General features: G+C 40.4%; 1 protein-coding gene across 3 annotated transcripts in view; it reads left to right on the forward strand.

The window, feature by feature from the left end:
* The window catches only part of CNTNAP4 (contactin associated protein family member 4), a 311,799-nt gene that overhangs the window by 34,470 nt on the left and 251,931 nt on the right, over positions 1-25,398 (forward strand). For all 3 annotated transcript variants that reach the window (XM_075128638.1, XM_048850192.2, XM_075128637.1), the window contains exon 2: positions 11,701-11,811. In XM_075128638.1, the coding sequence (XP_074984739.1) occupies positions 11,701-11,811 (111 nt within the window). The remainder of the gene's footprint in view (positions 1-11,700; positions 11,812-25,398) is intronic.

A 25,398-nucleotide genomic window follows, 5' to 3' on the forward strand; every position in this document is an offset into this window, starting at 1 on the left:
CAGCAGGGGTATCATTAAGATCAGAGAGAGAGAGAGAGAGAGTAGGATGACCAGATGTCCCGATTTTATAGGGACAGTCCTGATATTTGGAGCTTTTTCTTATAGAGGCTCCTATTACACCCCCACCCTCTGTCCCGATTTTTCACATTTGCTGTCTGGTCACCCTAAGAGAGAAAGGCTCTTTACTCTCAGTTCCAGTATCTGGCACAGAACAGGTGGGAACAGACATTACAGGAAAAGTACATGTTTGTCCCTGTAGCCCTGGGCTGTGAGGGGATGGAAAGTGCTCAACCATTCTGTAGGCATGGCACATGCACAGTCTGCTCATAAGAGCAGAGAGGCTGGAGCTTGCCCAGCACAGGAATATTTAGGGAATTTAGCTGCTACAATAGAATAAGCCCCTATTCAGCATGTGCGAATAGCAATTTTTTAAAAAGTTTTTAATTTGGCCATATTATTGGTAGATTTCCTCAGAGTTGGCAAAAGGCATATCCCTGACAAAAAAGCTACCCCCTGCCAAATGTTAAGTCTAGGGGCACTAGACCAGTTCAAAGAAAAGTCACTAGAATTTTTTAACATTGGCAAAAAAAACCCAACGTATTTTCCCTGGTTCTTGGAAACGGCTATACCATTTTGGCTGAAATTTTCAACAAAAACAAAATCAGCCTCAGGCAGATATCTGCATGGAAAATTTCAGCCTGAATAGTTAACATTGGAAAAGTTATAAGCAACTGAAAACAAGGTTTTATAATGGGAAGTATCTGGCAACTTGAATACCTAATCATGATCCAGAATGTTTTACAAAGCAATTGTAAGTATTATTATCTCCATTTTCCAGCCCTGCCTAGGACACTTTCCAGCAAAAGAGTATAGGGTGGTGGTGGAGCAGACAGGTTGTTGTGAATTAATGTGCATGTCTCATTATTCCCATTCATTTCAGAGCGCCTTCCAAATGTCATTTGAAGGCAGCATATGGACCTAAGATAGTAAAACTCATACATAATGGTGGTCATTCTAAGTGAAATGGTGCTTATGTTTAATTCCAGGGAGGCCTAGGTATCACCGGGATGTTGAAAATGGCAGAGACTCCAAAAGTTAATTAAGCTTAAGAGTAATATGGTGATGAATGATTTAAAAGCCACATGGCTCAATAATGGTTTAAATCCACAGCCCATGGTGGAGAGGAAGTGTAAACAGGACTGCAGCTATTGTGCTAGGGTACTGCATGCACTGCTTCTCTGTACAGCATCTGCTACTCAGCCCTTTATGAAAGGAAGGTGGATCAGTGACCTTAACTTCACGTTTCTTGCCTCTTCTCTACTTTGGGAGGGCTCATTACTGCATCGGCACTATCCTGTGGACTGCCGTTGCACCCAAACCTCTGCTCACATGGCGAGAAAAGCCTCTGCTCTTGTGCATCAAACATTTTGCATATGCAATTGTGGTAATTAGGTGCCAAACTCCAGCATTTGTGCTCTTAAAGTAAATGCATATCTAAATAGGTGCCCATGCAAAATCTGTAAACCCAGTATTGAGGGCTGGGTTCAGGATGGCTGAAAACTTTGACCTGAGGTTTTTACAGTGGTACACAGGATTCTAGTTGATGATTCCCTCTGAAATCAGAGAGATTAATGTCCCATACACATTCTTGATGATACAGGGGAAAGAGCTCAATCTAAATTATTTTTTTTTAATTGCATAGAAGTTGAAACAGGTACTAACAATATCCTGAAGCGATCTCAGGATCAAGTTTTTAACTTGTTTTTGTTTGAGTGCTTTCTCCTTCAAGCATCCCTTAGCAAGCACTTGGGGTCAAAGATACTATCCAAATACATAAAACAATGTTATAAACAAGGCTACAATAGTTGATTTACAATGTGACATGCTAGTCATGTTTAACTGATCCATATAAAGCATGAGACACTTTCTAACTGTAAGAACAGTAGGACAACCGAACAAACTGCCTAGGAAGGTTGTGGAAACTCCTTTACTGGAGGCTTTCAAAAGGAGGCTGGATAACCATCGGTCTTGGATGGTTTAGACAAAAATCCTGCATCATGGCAGGGGGCTAGAATAGATGACCCTCGTGGTCCCTTCTAACCCTGTGGTTCTATGATTCTATGACATGGCAGTATAAATACTGTCTGTGAGTTGACATTAGTTTACTTAGAAGGTGCATGATGAAATTCTCAAAGTTAGCATACCGTCAATATTTTAAAGTTGTGGAGGGGGAAATAAACCTGACTATTCTGCATATGCAGCACTCAGCTGTGCTTCTATAAGAAGGCTCTCCTGCTTACTTGATTATACTAAATGTGCACTGACATTATCGTATACTGAAGGACAAGGCTTTAGATAACTGGAATGAACAGTGCAATGTGATGGATGAAGCAAATATTTGTCTGCTAATATATACACTCTCCTCTGTTTAAAGTCTTGTAGCTTCAGGGTTTTTATTTTTAATTGTATTACAACTTTCCCCCACAACATGCACTGTTCTCTCCTGTCTGTCTTTGATCTTCTCATTTTCAGACATCTGATTTTTAAATAGCTGCTATTATGACTAAATTCAGCATATTGATCCATCAGCCCCTGGCAGAACTGGTACCACAACCAACTGAATATCTTCTCCTACTACCTCTCTGGAGACTGATTGTGCCAGGTCTGCAACCTGTTCACACTGTAGGCCTGAGATGTGAAAGTCTGTGGTGTGTCTCCAAACCAAGGTTCAAACATTAACATCACAATATGCTAGTGTTTCATCAACTGCACATTCATTCTTCATGTAGGCTTTATTCAATGCCAGATGTGTGTGAACAATACAGAAACTGGGCATATGCAGTTATGCATCTGGTATCGTTGAATATTAGTCTAATTTGTTTAACATCTCAAGAATTTAACAGTATTGCAAAGTTGATTAAATACACTTCATTTTCCTCTCTTTAACTGGTGTAAAGAGAGTCCTCTTGAAGATATACATTTGTACATATTCATTCTTGAGTATGTGAATGAAACTCCCATAGAAAGTTCTAGGCCAAATTCAATGGTAATATACTGTCACGGAGCACAGATTCACCCAGCAGCACCTCCTGCTAGTCATCTTGGGGAATTAATGTTCCAGCCTCTGGAGCATCCTCTTCAGGCCAGTGTCTCACCGCCCCTGGCCCCCCATGTCCCTCCCAGACCCCGGTGCCCTTGACTTGGGTGCTACCCCCTGGCAGTACCCCACAGTTCTGGGTCTCCCCCTCCCAGGGGAATCCCCACCCACTATCCCCGCATCACCTCTGTCATAGGCTACGGCCAGTCACCAACTAGCTCCCACTCCCTGGGGCAGATGGCAGCATAAGCCATTCATCACAGGGGAGGGGGGTTTGGACCTGCTGCCTCTGCCTACCTGTGTCTGCCCCTGCAACCCACATACCTAATAGGCCTTCCCAGGCCTGCAGCCTGGGGCTTTCCAGGCTGGAGCCCCAGCTCCTCTGGCCCTTCCCCAGCCCTGCTCTGCTCTGCTCTGCTCTAATCTAATCTAGGTGTCCTGCTCAGCACCTTGCAGCCAAGCCCTTCTCCCTCTTCAGGCAGAGGGAAAATCTCCTGGAACTTCTGGCTCAAAGCCTTTATAGAGCCAGCTGGGCCCTGATAGGGGTGTGGCCCTCAGTTGCAACCACTTCCCCCAGTCAGCCAGGGTTTCACTCCCTGCCCCAGCCGCAGCCCTCTACAGGGCTTTTCCAACCCCTTCAGGGCTGGAGCGGGTGTTCACCCTGCTACATATACATTCTATCATAATGTATAGGTCAGGGAAAAGTTGGTCAGAAAACAGATGTCCATGGTTAGAATAGTGATAATAGTGTAGCTTTCACTGACTTGGGTTTCAGATATTGTACAAACTATGTGTAACTCCAATGCCCGGTGTTCAGTTAGATTGTGAGCTCTCCTGGGCATGGACGGGCTGTTCCTCTGTTTGAACAAAACCCAACACATGGGACCCACTCTGATCCTAACTGGGGGATTCTGAATGCTACTGTAATATAAATGAATAGTGATAGGCATACTAAACAAGTCCCAGTATGCCCCCGTTAACTTATGAATCACCATCTCCAACACTCCCAGGGCCAAGTGAGTTTAAGCAAAGTGGGCATAGCTCCTGTCGGGTCAGATTCCTATCTCACATTACTGTGAATCAAGAGTAACGTTGTTGAAATCAATAGAGTTTCTATACTAATGTGACAGCAATGTGAGGTCAGAATTAGGCCAAATGGGAGGAGTTATGCCTATTTATATCAGAGGCGGAATTGGGTCTCCACTGAATACAAAATTGGTGTAAAAAGAAAAGGAGTACTTGTGGCACCTTAGAGACTAACCAATTTATTTGAGCATGAGCTTTCGTGAGCTCACTACATCTGATGAAGTGAGCTGTAGCTCACGAAAGCTCATGCTCAAATAAATTGGTTAGTCTCTAAGGTGTCACAAGTACTCCTTTTCTTTTTGCGAATACAGACTAACACGGCTGTTCCTCTGAAAATTTGTGTAATTTATCCTTGTTTTGGACATGTAATGAATATCATATCAATGAAATTTACAGTATTTTGCCACTTAAAGTAATTTATTCATCATCTAATTATCATTTTAAGTCAGAATTAATTGTGGCTGCACATGATTATGTATATAACATTGTAGGTGAAAAATTGGGGGCAAGTTTGAGAACTGTTTGAAAATTTGTGACTTGATCTTTCAGTCTGTGCACTTACTACTGCAGTTAAGTCAATGATAGCTGCATATGCTTAGCACCTATGATAATCAATCAGCTGGGGCCTTGAACTTTATGTTGATGACTGCTCTGACTCTTTTGGTTCTTCTCTGACTTCCTTGTTCACCTTTATGGCCCTGCATTAACACCCCTGTCCACTACAATTGTCATTCCCTAAACCTTGTTTTTTACCAACAAGATGTATTCATAGATTAAAGCAGTCCTAGAATTTTACTTGACTCTTTATTCTCTTTCCCCTTATATCTGTGTTCTTACTTGCAAGGTCTAAACTTAGGGTTTACCTCACCTCTCATTTAGACTCCTGTAAATCAAGAGTAGCGCCAGTAAAGTAAAGTAATATGGTTATAAAACTGATCAGTTTATAGCTTAGCTGAAAATATATTCCCTAGGTACATCATTCTTTATTAGCATCAGTCTGGAAGTGGCTGGCAAGAAGGCCTAATCTTACATAGACTTTTGTTTCACCACCGGAGTAAGGGAAAAAAGAGGCTGGTGCAGGAGACAATAGCCAATGTGGAGGAGTATTCTTGTAAGACATTACAAAGTAGCTTTTTCACCAGATCCTACAGAAGTAATGAATAGTAGCCATGGAACCTACATTGAAACTAAACAACTTTTTCATGCATGTAATAAGTATTTCAGTTCTAAAACTAGCAAATGAAAATGATCTGTATGCAGTATCTTTTATTAAATGCAATAAACAAGTCAATACAGACCACCTGACCATTATCAACTCTTGCAAGCTGTGTTTTGGATTTAATTCGGGAGTTCTTACTAAATTTTGGGTTAAAATGAATTGTAACCCCGGAACCTCAATATTTGCTGGGTTTGATAAGCTATAGAGAACAAGGCAGTGTCAGGTCTCTTTCCTAGAAAAATTCCCCACAGCTGCTGTGCAATAAATGTATGATTACCCATAGATGTATTTAGGCTCATTTCTCTGCAGTCAATACATTGTACGAGACAAATCATTTTTGTCTTACAGTATTGTATTTTTGAATAATAGCTTATGTATATTCAGCTATCTCTGTGTGTCTAATTATATATATATATATATATATATATATAGAGAGAGAGAGAGAGAGAGTAAATAAATATAATACAATGCACAATATGTAGGTGTATATACTTAATGAGCACGGATGGGAATGTCATATAGAGCATTACTTGTGGCACGTTAGAGACTAACCAATTTATTTGAGCATGAGCTTTCGTGAGCTACAACTCACTTCATCAGATGTTTACAGATGTAAACATCTGATGAAGTGAGTTGTAGCTCACGAAAGCTCATGCTCAAATAAATTGGTTAGTCTCTAAGGTGCCACAAGTACTCCTTTTCTTTTTGCGAATACAGACTAACACGGCTGTTCCTCTGAAACCTGTCATATAGAGCATTGTGCATGTAGCGCATTGTGCAGATATCAAAGTAAGGTTCTTATTAGATCTCTTAAATAGAATAAAATAGTACTGCTGAATATTCTCAGTGATTTCTACAGATGAAGGGCACCTAATGGATAATGTAATCAGCAAACGCAGACATTTAACTGGCAGCTGATTCACCTGTCCGAAGCGAATGTGTTTTTTCTGCAGGTAACCCAGTTCTGACCCTTGGCTCCAATTCCTGACCTCTGACTTTGGCTCTGACCCTTGGCTCTGGCATCTGGCTTCTGACTCTAGTTCTGACCCTGGGCTCTATTCCAGGCTATTGATTCCTGCTCTGACTATTGGGCATGGCTCCTGCTCCAACCACTAGGCACCACTGTCTATGTCCCCATCATGTAACAATTTAAGCAGCCCCAACAAAAACAAAAAGCTGATACGGCAAGTATGGATCCTACAAAGGCCAATATCTCTGCTGAAGATAGTGGATGTCCTGCAGACCTTGCAGGCCCAGGTTGGTACCCTGCAGACACAGAATGTGGTTCTGCAACCCCAAGGCATGCCACCTTCAGCTCCAAACCCTGCTCCCCACGAGCCCAAGTACCCATTTACTGACAAGTTAAGTAGTGATTGTGACAAATTTTGTGGGTTCCTATTAGTGTTGGCTCCTATTTCTGTTATGCCCAGGGTCGTATCCCACTGACCAAGCCAGGGTGGGATTGATTATTATCCTGCTTATTGAGGAGGCTCTGGCTTGGGAGTCTCCACTCCAGGAGAAATCCAGTCCACTTCTGAGACAATTTGAGGATGTTGTTAGACTATGGCTTCAATGATCCACTTCAGGTGTTGTGGCAGGGACACTGGCCAGTTGCTAAATATGCAGTGGAGTTCTGACACTTGGTAATAGACACCAAGTGGAACAAAGCTGCCCAGTGTTATCATTGCTGACTCAACCTAAATGACAATAACTGGCATGGGTGGAATGCCCGTTCAGCCTGGATGCTTTAATTGACCTATGCATCAAGATCGACAACTACCTGACCAAAGGCTTCCATTTAAAAAATGGTACTCCCAGCTCCTGCCAGCTCTAGTCTCCAAATTACCCGTCCCTTCCTCATTGCTTGAACCCATGAAAGTTGACCAGGTCTGCCCCGCTTCTCCAATATGAAGAAGAATTAATATTGGGCATCTGGCCAATGCCAATACTGCAGGGAACTAGAGGCTGAATTAGCGCCCTTCCCCCTCCGCCTCAGGGCACTCCAACTCTTATCTACTAATATCCAGGTAATGACGGATCAGTATCCAACACATCTCCAACTCCCTCTCTAGCTCTGGCATTCTGTGGCACCCGACATGAGTATAGAGGTGCTAGTGGTCTTGAGTGCCTCAGGCAATTTCATGCATTTGGAGTTCATCTGGGCACACAATACCCCCACCCAGCAGAAGGACTCTCTTGAGTTAGTGAAGTCCATAGATGGGTCATTCAGGAGCAGTCACCCACCATTCAGCTCCCCTAGGAGGTAACAACTCTTCCAGGGCAACAAGAAGTCCTCTAGCTTGTGCTAATTCATACACCGTATTCACAAGTTGTCCTTGGCATCCCTTGGCTCATGCATCTGCTGGTAGTCAGGCACAGTATGCTTTGACTCTTCATCTTGCTGACAATCCTGTTTCTGGAGAGCTGACCTGGAACCCACAACCCTTGGCAGCTTACTTGGTCTTCCAGAGAATTCAGAGATGTGAAGAGAGGATCCAAAGGCAACCTGGCAACCCTCATGACCTCCTCAATGGCTCCAGGAATTCCTGTTTAAATATCAACACTATGCTGATGTGTTTACCCTGTCACCTCATCACAGCTATGATTGACTAATTCACCTTCAGCAGCGAGCAGAGGTTCCCTTCATTTACATTTTCTCCTTCTCTAAAACCTGAACCGGCTCTGGAGCTACCTTGAGGGAATTACACTGCACACACGATATAATTTTTTTTTAGGGGGGAAAAATCTTATTTTTTTTTCAGGAAAAACTATTTGCTGAATTTGACCTGAATTTGCAAATAGTTTCAGTTGCACCAAAACTGCAGTTTTGGTGAATTTACTATTTGATTAAAATTTTTGATCAAGAAATGTACATGACAGTGAAAACAATTTTTTAGCCATCATACGTGTGTGTGTGTGTGTGTGTGTACGTATATATAAAAATATTAGGGCTGTTGATTAATCACAGTTAACTTATGTGATTAACTCAAAAAAGTAATCGTGATAAAAAAATTAGTCACCATTAATCACACTGTTACACAATAGAATGCTAATTGAAATGTATTAAATATTCTGGATGTTTTTCTTATTTTCAAATATATTGATTTCTATTACAACCGAGAAGACAAAATGTACAGTGCTCACTTTATATTATTTTATTACAAATATTTGCACTGTAAAAAAGATCAACAAAAGAAATAGTATTTTTTGATTCACCTCATACAAGTACTGTAGTGCAATCTCTTTATCATGAAAGTGTAACTTACAAATGTATATATTTTTGTTACATACGTGCACTCAAAAATAAAACAATGTAAAACTTTAGACCCTACAAGTCCACTCAGTCCTACTACTTGTTCAGCCAATCACTAAGACAAACAAGTTTGTTTACATCTACAGGAGATACTGCTGACTGCTTGTTATTCACCAGAAAGTGAGAACAGGCATTCACATGGCTCTTTTGTAGCCGGTATTGCAAGATATTTACATATAAACGTTGGTATGCCCCTTCATGCTTTGGCCACCATTCCAGAAGACATGCTTCCATGCTGATGATGCTTGATAAAAAAATGTGTTGATTAAATTTGTGACTGAACTCCTTGGGGGAGAATTGTTTGTCTCCTGTTCTGTTTTATCCACGTTCTGCCATATATTTCATGTTATAGCAGTCTTGGATGATGACCCAGCACATGTTCATTTTAAGAACACTTTCACAGCAGATTCGACAAAACACAAAGTAGGTACTGATGTGAGATTTCTAAAAATAGCTACAGCACTTGATCCAAGGCTTAAGAATCTGAAGTGCTGTCCCAAATCTGAGAGGGTCAGGGTGTGGAGCATGCTTTCAGAAGTCTTAAAAGAGCAACAGCCCGATGCTTAAACTACAGAACGCAAACCACCAAAATAGAAAATCAGCCTTCTGCTGGTGGCATATGTCTCAGATGATGAAAATGAACATGCATCTGTCTGCTCTGCTTTGGATTGTTATCGAACATAACACATCATCAAGGGGGGAGGGATAGCTCAGTGGTTTGAGCATTGGCCTGCTAAACCCAGGGTTGTGAGTTCAATCCTTGAGGGGGCCATTTAGGGCTCTGGGGCAAAAATTGGGGATTCTTCCTGCTTTGAGCAGGGGGTTGGACTAGATGATCTCCTGAGGTTCCTTCCAACCCTGATACTCTATGAATCAGCATGGATGCATGTCCTCTGGAATGGTGGTTGAAGAATGAAGGGACATATGAATCTTTAGCACATCTGGCACATAAATATCTTGCAACGCCGGCTACAACAGTGCCATACAAACACCTGTTCTCACTTCAGGTAACATTGTAAACAAGAAGCAGGCAGCATTATCTCCTGCAAATGTAAACAAACTTGATTGGCTGAAGTAGGACTGAATGGACTTGTAGGCACTAAAGTTTTACATTGTTTTATTTTTGAATGCAGTTATTTTTTGTTCATAATTCTACATTTCTAAATTCAACTTTCATGATAGAGATTGTACTACAGTACTTGTAGTAGGTGAATTGAAAAATACTATTTCTTTTGTTTTTACAGTGCAAATACTTGTAATCAAAAATAAATATAAAGTGAGCACTGTACACTTTGTATTCTCTGTTGTAATTGAAATCAATATATTTGAACATGTAGAAAATATCAAAAATATTTTTAAAAATGGTATTCTATTGTATTGTTTAACAATGTGATTATTTTTTAATTGCTTGACAGCCCTAGTATATATAGATGTTTAATTTTGCATGTCATATTATTGTGGGTGTCTATCCCATACAGAAAAACAATACAGATGAATGACTAAGTCCAATCCTGCTTTCAAAATTCTCATTCAATTCAATGAAAGCTTGGCACAAGTAAGGACTTCAGTATCAAGCAGGTTGTAGCCCCATGTGTGCTGTAACTAGATGTTTCTATGTGACACTTTGTATTTTCTCAGTATTTACTTGTATTGTTACTGATTTTGGCTACAGACATGCAGTATGCTAACTGTGTCTCGTGAAGATTATGGGAGTTGAGTGAATTCATCTCCTTGGCAAATATGGTCAGCACCTCTTAAGAGAATGTCTTAAAAATTACTCTTTGTTTTTTCATCATCTTCTAAATTTAAACAAACTCAGGACTGTACATTTGGTACAAAAGAACCACTACTAATTGGCAATACAAACAATTATTCCTTAGAAATAGATAATTATTTCTTTAGTCCTTCATACATAGTATTTTTTTTAAGTGAGAGAGCTATCTTAGACTCATCCGTCTTCCTCTAGTTTTAATGCCAGTTGGATGAACACATCTCTTGATGGGAGTGGGAATTACCAGTGATCCTCCTTTTCCTGTTTGCATCTAGAAGATGCTCATGATCCCAGTAAGGGTTTCAGATATACAGGCTACATCTTAAAGAGTGATAGTTTACGTAATTTCTCCTCTTTTTCTAACCAACAAATACCAGCAAAGCATAGTCAGGAAAAGGCTTACTTACACTTTTTGTGTGTTTTAAGTCAGTCCTCCTTCAGCTAAAACTAGAACAGGTATTGATTCTCAATTTATATTTTGCAATACAAATGGAGAATGAACACATGTCCTGTGTAGTAATTGAGCTGGAGAGGGATTTAACATCCAAAATATTGATTAGAATCTGCTTACTTATGCACCATTGATTTTGAACTGCAGTTAATCTCCTTATCTGAAACACTGTGGTTTCTTTCTATATGAAGTTGAGACTCGCATTCTAATAATTGTCTAACCGTGATTTCATGTTGCTTCTACATCAAACACACACGCACTTGGCAAGCTCAAGGTATCATCCTTTCTGGTATCCATCTTAATGTAGCACCTTTTTTTTTTTTTGGACATTGTAATTGGATGTAATGTGATTTTATTCAACACCTAGAGAAATATAGAGCGGGTGCTCAGGTCAAAGCTTCATGCTGCTCAAGCTAAAGCAGGACTGGCAGGTGTCAGTACCTATCCCTGTAAATAGTAGCTAGTGAACTGTGAGCCATTTATCAAGTCTGTCTTCGAAGTTAGGTTAGAACTTGGGAAATATAAGAAGTCAGAGAATCTAGGAAATTACACCATGGTAATCTGATGAAATATAGGTGAGATAAAAAGTGCCAGCTCAGTACTAATCTGGTACATCTAATAGACCCTGAGACAAACATTCTGGAACATGCTTCCTCAAACAAAAGGCCAATTCAGATATTTTTTCCAGTGTTGGTTCTTGGTTATAATTTTCAGTAAGCAGTGTTCAGTGCATTAACCTGAACGTGATGTTTTTTCCTGACAGATAATTGTGATGATCAGCTGGTGTCTGCCTTGCCTCAGTCTTCATTCAGCAGTTCATCAGAGCTGTCTAGCAGTCATAGTCCTGGATTTGCAAGGCTTAATCGAAGAGATGGTGAGTCTATTTTTTGTTGATTTCTGCTTTATTTCCTCATTTTTTCCAAAGCATTTGATTACATAGAAAAAGTAAATGAGGGTCAGTGAGTATTTTCAACATTATCTTGTATAGAATGTTGAAATGATAAAGAGTGAGCATATATTTCTTTAAAAAATGTGTTTAAGGTTTTAGGAAATATAGGATTTTTATCACTACGATTTAGACCACTGTGTCATATACAAGTATTGAGGAGAGGTGTGGACATAACTGCATACAGACTACTGGAGGAGTTTTGGTAATTTCATTTAATACTAATAGTAGATGAAGCTGAATTGATTCAGAAAATCTATTTGGTTAAGCATCCAAATGTTTGGATACTTGAATTCATGAAATTGGACTGGAAATTTCCCAAGAAAAGGCTTTTTCATTAGTTTTCTAGTATCTTTGTTTCTATCATTAACTTCAAGAATTACGCTTGATAAGAACATTTCCAACACGTCTGTTTTCAGTATATATATAATATATTTGCACTTCCTTATATCTGCCAGGAATGAAAACAGACGTGTTGGAAATGTTCTTATGGAGTGTAATCCTTGAAGTTAATGATAGAAACAGAGATATATATCTATATATATCTATATATACGCACCAATATGGGGGCAAGTGGATATCCATTGGTAATATATGTTACCTGGTTGGAAATATGAGTAATTGCAAGAGGTCATTGAAAAATGGATAAAACTATCATGAAAAGATATATGAAAATGTTTTGTTTTGTGGAAATTCAAAATTTTGATGAAAATTCAAATTTTAATGTCTTTGACCATCTAATAATGACACCATATGCATTCACCTAACCTACATTGGAAGCTAATGACAAACTGCAACTACTGATATTTAGAGCCTTTTTTTTAGTGAAGGACAGCAGATAGTTGCAGTTTAGGTGAGCATGCAATTGTGCCTCTATATTTGCATGCAAAATACTAGGAATTATGCAAGCAAATGTAGGTGTGCAAATATGTACTGAAATCTTGCCTCTTGTAATGACAGCGTGTCCTTTATATCTACCCAATTTCCATACCTAATTCTTATATATGTTTTCCATATCAGATTGGTCAAATTCTGGAATTAAAGCATACAAATGGACTTTACAGTACATCTTATTGTTTGTTTAAAATGCAGTTAAAATTAGAAATTTTTTTAGAAACAACTTTGCTGAATTATTGCTGGAAGATTTATTTAATTTAGAACTTGTAACAGAGGATCCAGAAAATATTTTCTTTAACTGCTATTTAACTAACTACAGTATAATTTTAAATGATCTATTGTGTCATGAAAAGGAAATTGTCTGAGAGAAGAGAAATTTTTGTAATTACTGTAAATATATTTTCTGTTGCTAATGACAAAAATCTATTAAAATACTTTGTGTGAAGGACAACTATTCTGAAGCTTTTTGACAATATCTGTGACATGATATGAATTCTTTGTCTAGAAAGAAAAATGAGTTAGACATTCATTCAAGGACAAATCACTGTTGACATTGTGTTGTACTAATTGCATATTAGTAATGACTAATTACACTCAAAAGCCAAAATAAAAAATAAACATAAGTATTTAGGGTATTGAAGAGAGAAAACCAAACTTTGAAATACCACGAAATTGCAGTAATCAACCTCATTAGGCATGTATCCAGGAACTCAGTCATTCTTGTCAATAATGCACTCAAAGCAATTTTTCTTTTTTCCTGTGTGCCAAGGTGGTTCTTGATCTTACCATCAAAGTGCTACTGATGAGGAAGAACAAAAACCTTCAAAAAAGATTTTAAGTAGCAATAAAGTGGAATGATGCAACGTGGAGTTATTGGTAAACAAAAGCCCGTTGGCAGAAGTAGCTAAAAATATTTCTTTTTATAATTACTTTGTAGGGACCAAACTCTTAGTTAAGCTAAAAATATAAGTGAACAACAGCATTTTTTATTGTCTCTAAACAAGATTGCCTCAAGATTAAAACTAGACTGTGACTTGGACTACACTCATGTGCAAGTCTAAAGATAGAGTAAGAGTCCACCTTACACTCCTCTGTGATCTACCTGAACCTTGGAAGCAGGTGCATAAGAGTAAGCAAGGCTACTCACCTGCTTACTCTCTTCCTGGAGCAGATGGGCAAGCAATAGGCAGAGTAGCTGAGCCAGTTTGGGGTAGGAGGTAGGAATTTTCTGCTGCTCTGTGGCTGTACTAAATTACTACCCCTGGCAGCAAAGAATAAGCAGTGAAGAAACTGTGGCCCAGATGTGTGCCTCTCTGAGGCCACATCTACACTACCCGCCGGATCGGCAGGTCGTGATCGATCTATCGAGGATCGATTTATCACGTCTAGTGTAGATGCGATAAATCGATCCCTGATCGCTCTGCTGTCGACTCCAGAACTCCATCACGTGAGAGGCGGAAGCGGAGTCGACGGGAGAGCGGTGGTGGCCATTGATCCCACACTGTGAGGACATGAAGTAAGTGATTCTAAGTCGATCTAAGATACGTCAACTTCAGCTACACTATTCTTGTAGCTGAAGTTGTGTATCTGAGATCGATTCATCCCCTATCCCCAGTGTAGACCAGGCCTGAGTCTCCATGCATTCCAGGGCTACACCTGGGCGGTACCTAAAATCACAATCTAGCCCTTAGTAATACGGCATTATTTCAGACACTGAAAAAAGCTCTGGTTATTAAGAGGTACTCAAATGCATTCAACTCACCCTATCTATTTAATAAGAATTTACATATATTGATAAGTATATAAGATAAGTGGTAATAATACTTGATACTTCCAGAGAGCTTTCTATCCTTGGATCTCCATGGTACATTGGAACTCATGTTGCACTCTGAAACGATTTATAGTGAAGTAGAATGAAAGTCCCAAATTGCTTCATTACAACATTGTGTAAATTGTAAATTTAATTAGTGTGAACCTCTGCTTAGAATAAAGTTGTTAAAATAAAATGACTTCATTATAAGAGGGATCGACTGTGTTCTGAAGTGTTCCTAAGGATGCTTACCTTAGGACCTTACTTTGCATTGCTTTGTGAGAAGATGGCAGGATTGTCTCAATAAGGTGCACTCCCAAGAGTGTTAATTCATTTAGCTATATCTCTTAAACTATGAAATCTATCAGCATCATAGTAGAATGCATTATTACTTTTAAAATTGCCTTTGCCTTCCTCCTCCCTAATGTGCTCAGGCATTAGTAATGATCATAGCTTTACCTCTGGTATCTTTCTATTACACATATATCCAAAGCAGTGGGTTGTCTAATTAGAAGATTGCTAGCTCTCTGCCTACTCGTTCTTTACCTCTGAGGGTCACAGTACCCAGCACGATACAGATCTGAATGTCTCATTCATCCATTATGCTCAGACATTTTGTTGATATAGTAGTTCATGACCAGACAACTTGTTTAGCCACCTTTACATGGCATGATCCAACTCCCCCTGGAGATGGAGGGGAAAAAATCTTAAAATGCCCTCTAGCCTTCTATAAATTAGCTTTAATCTATGTTTCCTTTTTGAGTGCTGTAAGGATTCAGTATTAAGGCTGGGCCACTAGTGAATATTTTTTCCCACTAACAGGTTCACAATTTCTAGATCAGGATTTGACTTTTTTTTTAACTTCTGTGTGTACTTTTCAATGAACATTTCTGTAACAATATTTTGTAGGTGACCATATAAGGAAGATAATTTAATCAGGAAATATAAGTATATATTCATGAATGTGTGTGTTTGCAGACAAATGAGTTTATTCACACAGGAAATGTTTGCCAAGCCAATGTTTGGAGTTAGGAGTGCGGGGGCTGGGAGTCAGAGAGACTAGGAGAATGAGAAAGCCATTGATTTTTAAAAGGCAGCAACTCTGAATGGACAACATTTAGGGGAGATTAGATGGGATAGAAGAGTGGAAACTGAAGCACCTGAAAAGTCTCTTTAACTGGCGGCATTTTGTACATGTTCCAGCCTGAGAACATGCAGGAAGTGTTTGCAGTTTGGCTAAGTATTGAGGCAGGAATCAATGCTTGGGGACAATGATCTGTGATACAGCAGGGCCAGGGAGCAGTGGGAGAGTGGTCATATTGAGTGCCAGGAAGTGGGCTCAACCAGAGGTTCTGGAGGAGCTGGAAGAGGGGCTGCAACCTGGCGCACTGCAGATAGATATGGGCCAGGGTCTCCCTCACACTGCAAAAATGGCAAGCGGCGGTAAGAGAGGTGAACTGCTCCAGGTACACGCCCGTGCTCATGGCTCCATGAAGGAGCCACCAGCTAATGTCCCTGGTGGGCCTGGAACCAAGATGGAATACAGACTGGCCCACTGGGGTCCCTCACCCTCTGCAGCTGGTAGAAGGTATCAGGGCAGGACATGAGGTTGGGGAAATGAAGAGTATGGAGCACGAGCGTGTAAAGATGGTCCTATGGTGTGGTTTGGAAGTGAACCAGCTGCAAAGCATGCAGCCAGCTCGGGGTACGAAGGGGTGGGGGCCGAGAGGGCTCACGGGGCAGGGGCCTGATGAAGAGATCCGGATGGCCTGGGATGAGGGCGGGAGGGGGATACCCTCTTGCAGGACCCACTCGAGGAAAGACTGAGAACAAGGCTTCCTCCACCTCCCGAAGTATGTGCCGAGCGTGGAGAGCCCCATGCGCCAGCCAAGCGCATAGGGATCCACCCAGACTCCCCAGTTGTAGTCCAGGAGGTCTCTGATCCTGGGGTGGGAGAGTAGTCGAGGGGAGATATATAAGCCCTTGGCTAATTAAGGCATGGTTCCCTGTAGTCTAGGGAAGGTTACTACAGGTTAATTGGAGCATCTGTAGTCAATTAAGGCCCTGTCAGGAACCTAATAAAAAAAACCCTGCTTCAGGCAGACAGTGTGTGCAAGCAAGGAGAGAGGACTGGAGTTTGGAGGTGTGTTGCTGAGAACTGAAAGACCAGAGAAAGGGAGCCCCTGCCCCAAGCATCCAGGACTGAGGGTAACCTTATGCAAGGGGGAAGAAACGCACATGGCTTGATAGGGGTTGGGACTCAGAGTGAGGAGCAAACCCAGACCTCTTCCCTGCTTCCCTACTCTACCACCTTCCCAGGCCACTAGCTGGGCCCGTGGCACCCCAGGGGCAAGGGGTGGTGTCCTAGCCCCCCCACCAAGGAAAAACGTGGGATCCACCATACCAACATTGGCCATTTTGCCACATGTTGTATGGCATAGTCTCTATGCCGCACAGGAACAGTTATTCACAGGGATGCTGTTGCTATATGGGTGCCTGCCGATGTGAACTAAAAGAGGCTGCTGACTGGGAGTCTTGCTACCATCAGGAAGAACTGTGGGGCCAGCAAGTAGTAACACAAGTTTGAGACGAAAGGGTCCAGGGTAATATCCACAGCTGCAAGGTGGTGGTGGAGGGGTTTATCTATGTAGCTGCTTTTATGCCTCTTGTCACTGGTGTATCTGAATATCTATATTTGAGGTTCTTGTTTCTGCAACATGTATTCAGCAGGTGGAGTAAGCCAAAGGTGTGGATCTCTGCTGGGCACACATTGGACAAGAGGGAGAAGGTGCTTGTAGACCAGGAACAGCTCCTGCAGGGGGAGAGAAGATGCTGCTGTAACAGCAGCAAATCAAGAGGAACTACAAAAGACTAATGCCAAACTCTAGGCATCTAGAAAAAAAATGGTAGCAGCTGACAGAGAAGTAAGAGAGCCCAACTGTAGCCAGCATGCTTGGTATCAAACTCATATCAACACTTATTTGACTAATACCATGGAGATTGGGGCTGCTCTTCATGATGCTCTTCTTGTTTTCTATATGCTACAGTCTACATGCTGCTTTTGATAAGCAGGTTACCTTGATGATGGTTGGGCCAAAGAGGTAGATACTGCTATTTCCCTTGTTTGTCCTTGGATTCTCCTTCTGGTCATGGGCTATTGAAGTGGGTATTGTTACCTTTCCTGATGGTAATAGACACTAACTGGAACAAGGCCACCCAGCATTATTATTTGTGGCTCAACCTAAAGAAAAATATTACAGATGAACTGGCATGGGTGTAATGCCTGCCGGCATGGGTGCCTTAGTCAACCAATGCATCAAGATCGATGATCGCCTGACAAAACGCAGCCAAGAAAAAAGATCGTTCTCCTGGTTCTGCCAGCCCTGCCAACTCTAGACTATGGCATCAAATTACAGAGATTGCACAGTGATGTTTGAATATCAAAACTAGCAATGACAAGTTTACAAAGAACTCATAGGCCAAAATATATTAGTAAAACCCATTCACCAAACAATTAAAAAGCGCAAACAAAAATGTAAAAACAAATGTGATCACTTTTCAGACAATAAGCAGTTAGAAGAAAAGTCCAAATCCAGCAAATTGTTTGTAATAAATAGTGACAAAAGACAAATAATTACACTGGTTTTATAAACAAATAGGTTGACAGTCCTCAGAAGATAATTAAAATGGGCTTACTTTTTCAATTTTATTAGCATGCAAATAAAATTAATTAAGACTGATCTCTTGCATTGATACAAGCTGTAAGAAAATGAAGGTAGAATGAAAATGATGCAATCTGATGGAAATCTTGGTGCTTTTATAAATTAACAGCAAATCTAAGTTGATCCAGCTAACAGCAAAGCTTGTACCTCTGTGACTTACCTGACTTGAATAGGTGAAATAAAGACAAAGAGGTGATATAAATCATTAATGTTTGAATTGGGTTGAATAAATGAATGCTACAATGACTAATACAAAATAGAGGCTCAGGATGATGCATATTAATGCATTGAGAGTGAGACATTCCTGTCACCTTTTATTTTCAAGACAGGAAATGCTACCCCTGCATTACTGGACTGATTAGTTCTTCAAATTAGAATAATCATCAATGATTTTTCAAGAGACTAACCTCAAACAGGCTTTAGTTTCATAATATAGCTTCAGTGTCTATATGCCAAATATTTTAAGTATGCTTAGGATGACATGAAAGCAACTACTAGAGACCTGATATGCAATCTTGACTCAGTTGAAGTCAATGGGAGTTTTGCAAATGTGCAAATAATGGAAAAAATCATTCACAAATGTGAATTGAAACTTAATTTAAGGTCCTCTTATTTGCACCCTTTTATATGCTTTTCATAATTATTTCTGGAAACAAAGTTTTGTTCCTACAACTGTTCCTGAAACATAATTTTCAACTCCACAGCCAAAATCCATTGAGTAACCTAAAATGTGTTTCAGATGGAATGGATTAGTTTAGAATTTTATTTGTGAGGTTAGTAAAGGAGGATACATAACAGTGCAGAGGAGAGTCAGGGCTATATAGAGAGCTAGTTTATTGCCTGCTTGTGCCAACTTCATAGCCGTTGTAAAGGGCAAGACTCCTCCAACCTGCAAATTCGGTGAAAGGCAGATGATGAGTTTAAGGTGGGCACTTCAGCTCACTGTAGGAATTGAGTGGAGGAGGTTCCTTATGAACAGGGACCAGGGAGATTGCCTCAAAGGTAGCAGCATCGGCCTGTTACAGCAGCTGGTAGGATTAATTCATTCATCCACATTTCTACATCTTTCTAGTGGGGCTTGTTACCTTGGAAATCCTTTGGGGCTGTTTCTCCACCTACAGACTGAGAAGAAGAGAGCTGGGAGCACGTGGGGTCTGTAGGAGGGTTTCTATCAGTAAAGGTAGATTACTCAAATGTCCATAAAAATGAACACAAAAGGACCATAATAAGATCAGATCAAAATACATTTTCAAATATGAATGAAATTTGTTTATGCTATTACTTAATCTGTACTCTAACATAGTACAATGAAATGCAGTTTTGACCCACTCCTGCTGCCTTTATCTCTACATATTGCTATTTACCCTTTCAGACATTTTAAAGCTAAGAATACACTTTTTTCCCTCAGTAAAGTCTGTGTCACTGTACAATACTTTAATTAGTTATCAGAAATCTTCAGAAGGTTCTGATAAGAATCTGATTGCAAGAAGGAGTTTTCTGTCATTAAAGAGTTCAGGGAGAAGCCCCTTTTATTTGTACATAGCATCTGAGGGGAGGCGTATTTACACATTTTGAGAGGGGTAAGGCAAGAGCTTGTAATTCATGAACTGTTTTGGGCCTGCAAGCTGTGTCCTTTCATCTGGGCTCAGAAAAGAATCTTGTTGACATTTTGAAAAGATTTTACCTATCTCATGTGGTGGCGTGTTTACAGTAGTAACTGGGGATAAATATTTGTATTTTAATAATAAGAAATCTAGGGACATTCTCAAATGATAAACTTTGGTTAGAGAGAGTTACTACTGAAAGTGTGATTGTCAAGGTTCCTCCCCCACTCTGAACTCTAGGGTACAGATCTGGGGACCTGCATGAAAACCTCCTAAGCTTACTTTCACCAGCTTAGCTTAAAACTTCCCCAAGGTACAAATTAATTTTATCCTTTGTCCCTGGATCGCCAATGCCACCACCAAACTAACTGGGTTTACTGGGAAACGTAGTTTGGATACATCTTTCCCCCCAAAATCCTCCCAACCCTTGCACCCCACTTCCTGGGGAAGGTTTGGTAAAAATCCTCACCAATTTGCATAGGTGACCACGGACCCAAACCCTTGGATCTGAGAACAATGAAAAAGCATTCAGTTTTCTTACAAGAAGACTTTTAATAGAAGTAAAGAAATCACCTCTGTAAAATCAGGATGGTAGATACCTTACAGGGTAATTAGATTCAGAACATAGAGAATCCCTCTAGGCAAAACCTTAAGTTACAAAAAAGACACACAGACAGGAATAGTCATTCTGTTCAGCACAACTATTTTCTCAGCCATTTAAAAAAATCATAATCTAACACATACCTAGCTAGATTACTTACTAAAGTTCTAAGACTCCATTCCTGTTCTATCCCCGGCAAAAGCAGCATACCGACAGCCACAGACCCTTTGTTTCTCTCCCTCCTTCCAGCTTTTGAAAGTATCTTGTCTCCTCATTGGTCATTTTGGTCAGGTGCCAGCGAGGTTACCTTTAGCTTTTTAACCCTTTACAGGTGAGAGGATTTTTCCTCTGGCCAGGAGGGATTTTAAAGGGGTTTCCCCTTCCCTTTATATTTATGACAGTGATTAAACCATTAAAGCACACCATTTTAACGAAAATTCTACAATCAAACCACAAACCAAAACAGTCATATCCTGAACCCTCTAATTGACGGCCTGGAAACAAACAGGTAAATTTTAACATACCATTGAAATCAATGGGAGTTAAGTGTTAGGCAGTTTCGAAAATCTCACTCAAGGGTATGTCTATATGAACAGCACTGCAGCTGTATAGGTACAGCTGCACTGCTGTAGCTCATCTGTTGGCATAAAAAAACCCACCTCCATGCGTGGCATAAGCTATGTCAGTGGGAGAAGCTCTTCTGCTGACAGCACTGTGCACGCGCATGCTTATGTTGGTATAACTTATGTCATTCAGGGGAGTGGTATATTCACATCCCTGATCAACATAATTTTGCCGACATAGGCTGTAGTGTTGACGTAACCTGAGTGACTATCTGCATCTTTAGGCACCTAAACATCTTTGTAAATCTGTCCCTAAATCACGGCTCAAAAATGGGATTTAAGCGATTAAGTAATGTGGGCATTTTTGAATATTTTACCCTCCATAAAAGTAGTAGGCTCGCTGTGTCCCAGTCAACCACCGTTTGAAGTATGAATAATGTAAATTGAATGTTTACATCCTCTTGAAATGGACTGTGTCCTGTCCTGGTGCTATATGACAGATTAGAAATAAAACACTCTACTTGTGTACCAGTCACCATTATTAATTTATATAGTGTACATATAATTACACAGAATTAAATTTTATAAATTGCTGCATATACATCACACTTCATTAGATTTCTTAAATTACTTTCCAGGGGGAAAACTCCTAGTTGTAACCTAGTTCAGGTCGACTGATAATGAGTTGGGGGGGTGTTGAAATGTGACTTCCAGCTAGTGCAAGCCACATCACTCAGCAGTTTGGGACACATTTAATTGGTCTCTAGACAATTTAAAGAACAAAAGTCTCTGTCCACCACTCAAATGTCATTTCTGAGAGAGAGAGGGAAACAAAAGAGCCCTGAAATCATTAATTTATGTTTAGGACAAACAGTTCTCAGTTAAGAATCCAGTTTCAGGTTTAGATTCTTTGCAAGGTGTTATGGATGGGGTGAGGGAGGAAGAGAGCAATTAGTATTAGATTATGAAGAATACCAAAGAAGAAACAGAAATGTGGAGCAAAATAAGATGAAAGGGATAGAAAAGGAAGCATAAGGGGACAAAGTATGTTTTTAAAAAATATTTTATACAAAGTATTTATTGTAACATATAACTATTATAAAATTTACAATTGCATGCTGTGACACTTTAAGACAGGAACCCCCAGCTGCATTTCCCTTCAGAACTGCCGTGAACAGTGGGATTTGCAGTAAAGCCATCCTTGATTCTTTAGGAACACTAGTACTTCAGAGTTGGCTAAGAAGGGAGTTTAATTGACTTCCAGACAGATTGTAGTGAATGCAGTGAGTGGAAAGTGTAGGGTAGAGAAAGTGGATGATTGGTGGTGTTATACAGAGCAACAGAAGGAAGGCCTTGTGTCCATCAGTGGTTCTCAACCAAGGGTATGCACACCCTTGGGGTTACGCAGAGATCTTCCAGTGAGTACATGAACTCATCTAGACATTTGCCTAGTTTTATAACAGGCTACATAAAAAGCACTAGTGAAGTGAGTACAAACTAAAATTTCATATGTACGACTTGATTATACTGCTCTATGTACTATACACTGAAATGTAAATACAGTATTGATATTCCAGTTGTTTTATTTCATAATTATATGGTAAAATGATAAAGCAAGCAATTTTTCAGTAATAGTGCACTGTGACACTTTACTTTTATGTCTTATTTTGTAAGCAAGTCGATTTTAAGTTAGGTGAAACTTGTGGGTACGCAAGACAAATCAGACTCCTGAAAGAGGTACAGTAGTCTGGAAAGGGTGAGAGCCACTGATATACATTGTAGATTAGCCCCATTTACAGCTATCAGTGACTAGCCACTGGTGCAGTTTCACTGTTATAAACTTCTAGTGTAGAAAACAAAGCTGCTGTTTGCGTGAATTAGAGCTCACTTTTGATTGGAACCAGGGTAAACTGCCCCAATGTGAATTGCAGTTTATAGTAGTTTACCTTGTCTACAACATAGGCTTGCACTCGTGCAGCTACTATAGTGGCTGGTCCTGATGGCTGAAATTAAGGCAAATCTTCAGTGTAGACGAGGTCTAAGTAGAACTAGTAATATCAAAAGTATTGGGAGGTGAGCAAGTGAAATGTCAGTTAAGATTTTTCATAGACAAATAGATTGACATGTTGGTGGGTGGTGAGGTCTTGAAGAGAAGTAGAACTAATCTGAGTGGCATCAGTGGCATTTTTCAGCAAAACACTTAAACACATGCATAACTTTAAACACAACGTAGTCCCATTGACTAGATTGAGATCTATATCCGATATTCAAGCGTATGTGCGCACGCACACACAATTGGAGTCCAAAGTGTTGCTTATTGCAAGAACAGAAAGTGACAACATTGGAATTAGTGGCTAGGATACAATCCAGAACCTGTTGTGATCAATGAAAAGGATTCCCATTTACTTCAATAGGCTTTGGTTTGGCACCTTAAAGAACAACTCTCTTGTGCTAGTTGATTTTTAAAGACTACAAATGATATTGAAAACTGGAAAAAAAAAAAAGTGAAATAAGACCGTTGTAAACTTTTTTATTAGAGCAGAATCTCATTAATTTCAGTCATGGCAGGGAGACCCATTGCAAATGTCTAAATTTTGCAAATGAGCACTTAAGTGAATCAATACAATAATACAAGAAAAGTACATTATCAAATATACAAAAAGGTACTTTGTTCAATTATTTTCAGTTATAATTCAGTTTTAATTATTTATTTAATTATTTGTTTAAACATTCTCTGGTATATTTTGTATAATTAAGGAAGTCTTAGTAATAGACCAACTCACAACAGCTTTTGATATTAAATCTTGGCTGAGATGTGGGGAGCAGGGTTGCCAGGTGTCTGGTTTTCAACCGGAAAGTCCGGTTGAAGAGGGAACCTGGAAATGTCTGGTCAGATGTACTGACTGGACACTAGAAGTCCAGTTACCAGGGGTGAAGGCATATTGGCAGCCTGTCGCCCAGCTCTGAAGTGGGCGCCCACTTTGAGAAGCACAGTTTATAGGGCTGTGGCAGAGTGCAGGGACCCATGGTGAGCAAGGTAAGCAGTTCCCAGTGGGCATGGAACATTCCCAGGGCGGGAAGTAACATGAACCGCCCCACCAATCAGCACTTCTCCTGGCCGTGCTCTCAGGCACCTGTGGGGTGTGGATGGCTGAAGCAGGTGGGGAAGGGGGCTGCCATGCAAGCAATGCAGAGGGAGGCGGAGCGTGCCGTGCAGGAGGGCTGTGTCCTAGCTTGGCAGTGGGCTGCCTGGCTGCTCCTATGTGGCCGCAGCGCACTTCTGACTTGCACCCTAAGGTGGCCTGCTGGAGCTGGGGTTTGCAAGTCACTTGGGGCTGCTCACACTGGAGTTGAGGTGGGAGATCAGCAAGCGATGGTGGGAGCGGGGAGAGGCGGAGCAGGGGTCTGGTTTTCAGATATTAGAAAGCTGGCCACCCTAGTGGAGAGAGGGACATAGTTTTGTCCCCTCCTCCCTTCCCCCCCTTTTTTAAAAAAGATTATAAAGTGTGAAGATCGTCAAGGGCAGATTAGCAGATCTCTATTGATAATTCAGATTTGTGATAATTGCCATATCAAAAACTAATGCATTCTGGCTCAATTCAGCGTGGGGGTTATGCTGTGTCCTGCTGATGTAAAACTGGTCTCGTAATAGATAAAACTGTGATGGCATGCAGTGCTTGCAGACTCTTGCTGTGGTGAGGGGTGTTGCAGCTGCCCAGCACAATCTCAAAAGTGAGCAATGCTGGATGGAGATGGGAAATACTAAATTGGCATTTTGATGCACATTCTTGGGCAGTCTCTCTCTCTTGTGGAGCTCTGATAGTGCACTCACAACTATGTAAAGTGTCGCTCTTCTGATAGGATACTCAAGGGACAGTGGCAGAACAAGCATCATGCATCTTTTTATGGGGTGATTTGTTTTGGGTACAGCTGGCATGTCTCCTTTATGTTACTGTCTCTAAAACTATGCTGAGGCAGCTTTACTATTACTATTTAAATATTTATGTATTTGTGGTTGTTTTAAGGTCACTGTTGTCAGGCTGGTGAATACTCTGCTGCAGCAGAATAATTAGAGGTTAAGGGAGATTGTAAAGACACTGAGAGGGCCTTAGGTTCAATATAAATTTCCTTAAAAAGGCCAGAAAACCAATTCGATACTCCTTAGTGACAGGAATAGCTTCAGTGGATAGGTGTTTTTGAATAAAACAAACGCAAAAAACACGGCTGAAGTTCAGAAGGCTGAGAGTGAAGAAAATATTGGAGAAATTTATCACTTACCAGTAGGAAATAGTTATTTGTGTTTTTCTTCTCACCTTTT

This window comes from Caretta caretta, chromosome 5 (genome assembly GCF_965140235.1).
Source record: "Caretta caretta isolate rCarCar2 chromosome 5, rCarCar1.hap1, whole genome shotgun sequence".
NCBI classification, from domain to species: Eukaryota; Metazoa; Chordata; order Testudines; family Cheloniidae; genus Caretta; species Caretta caretta.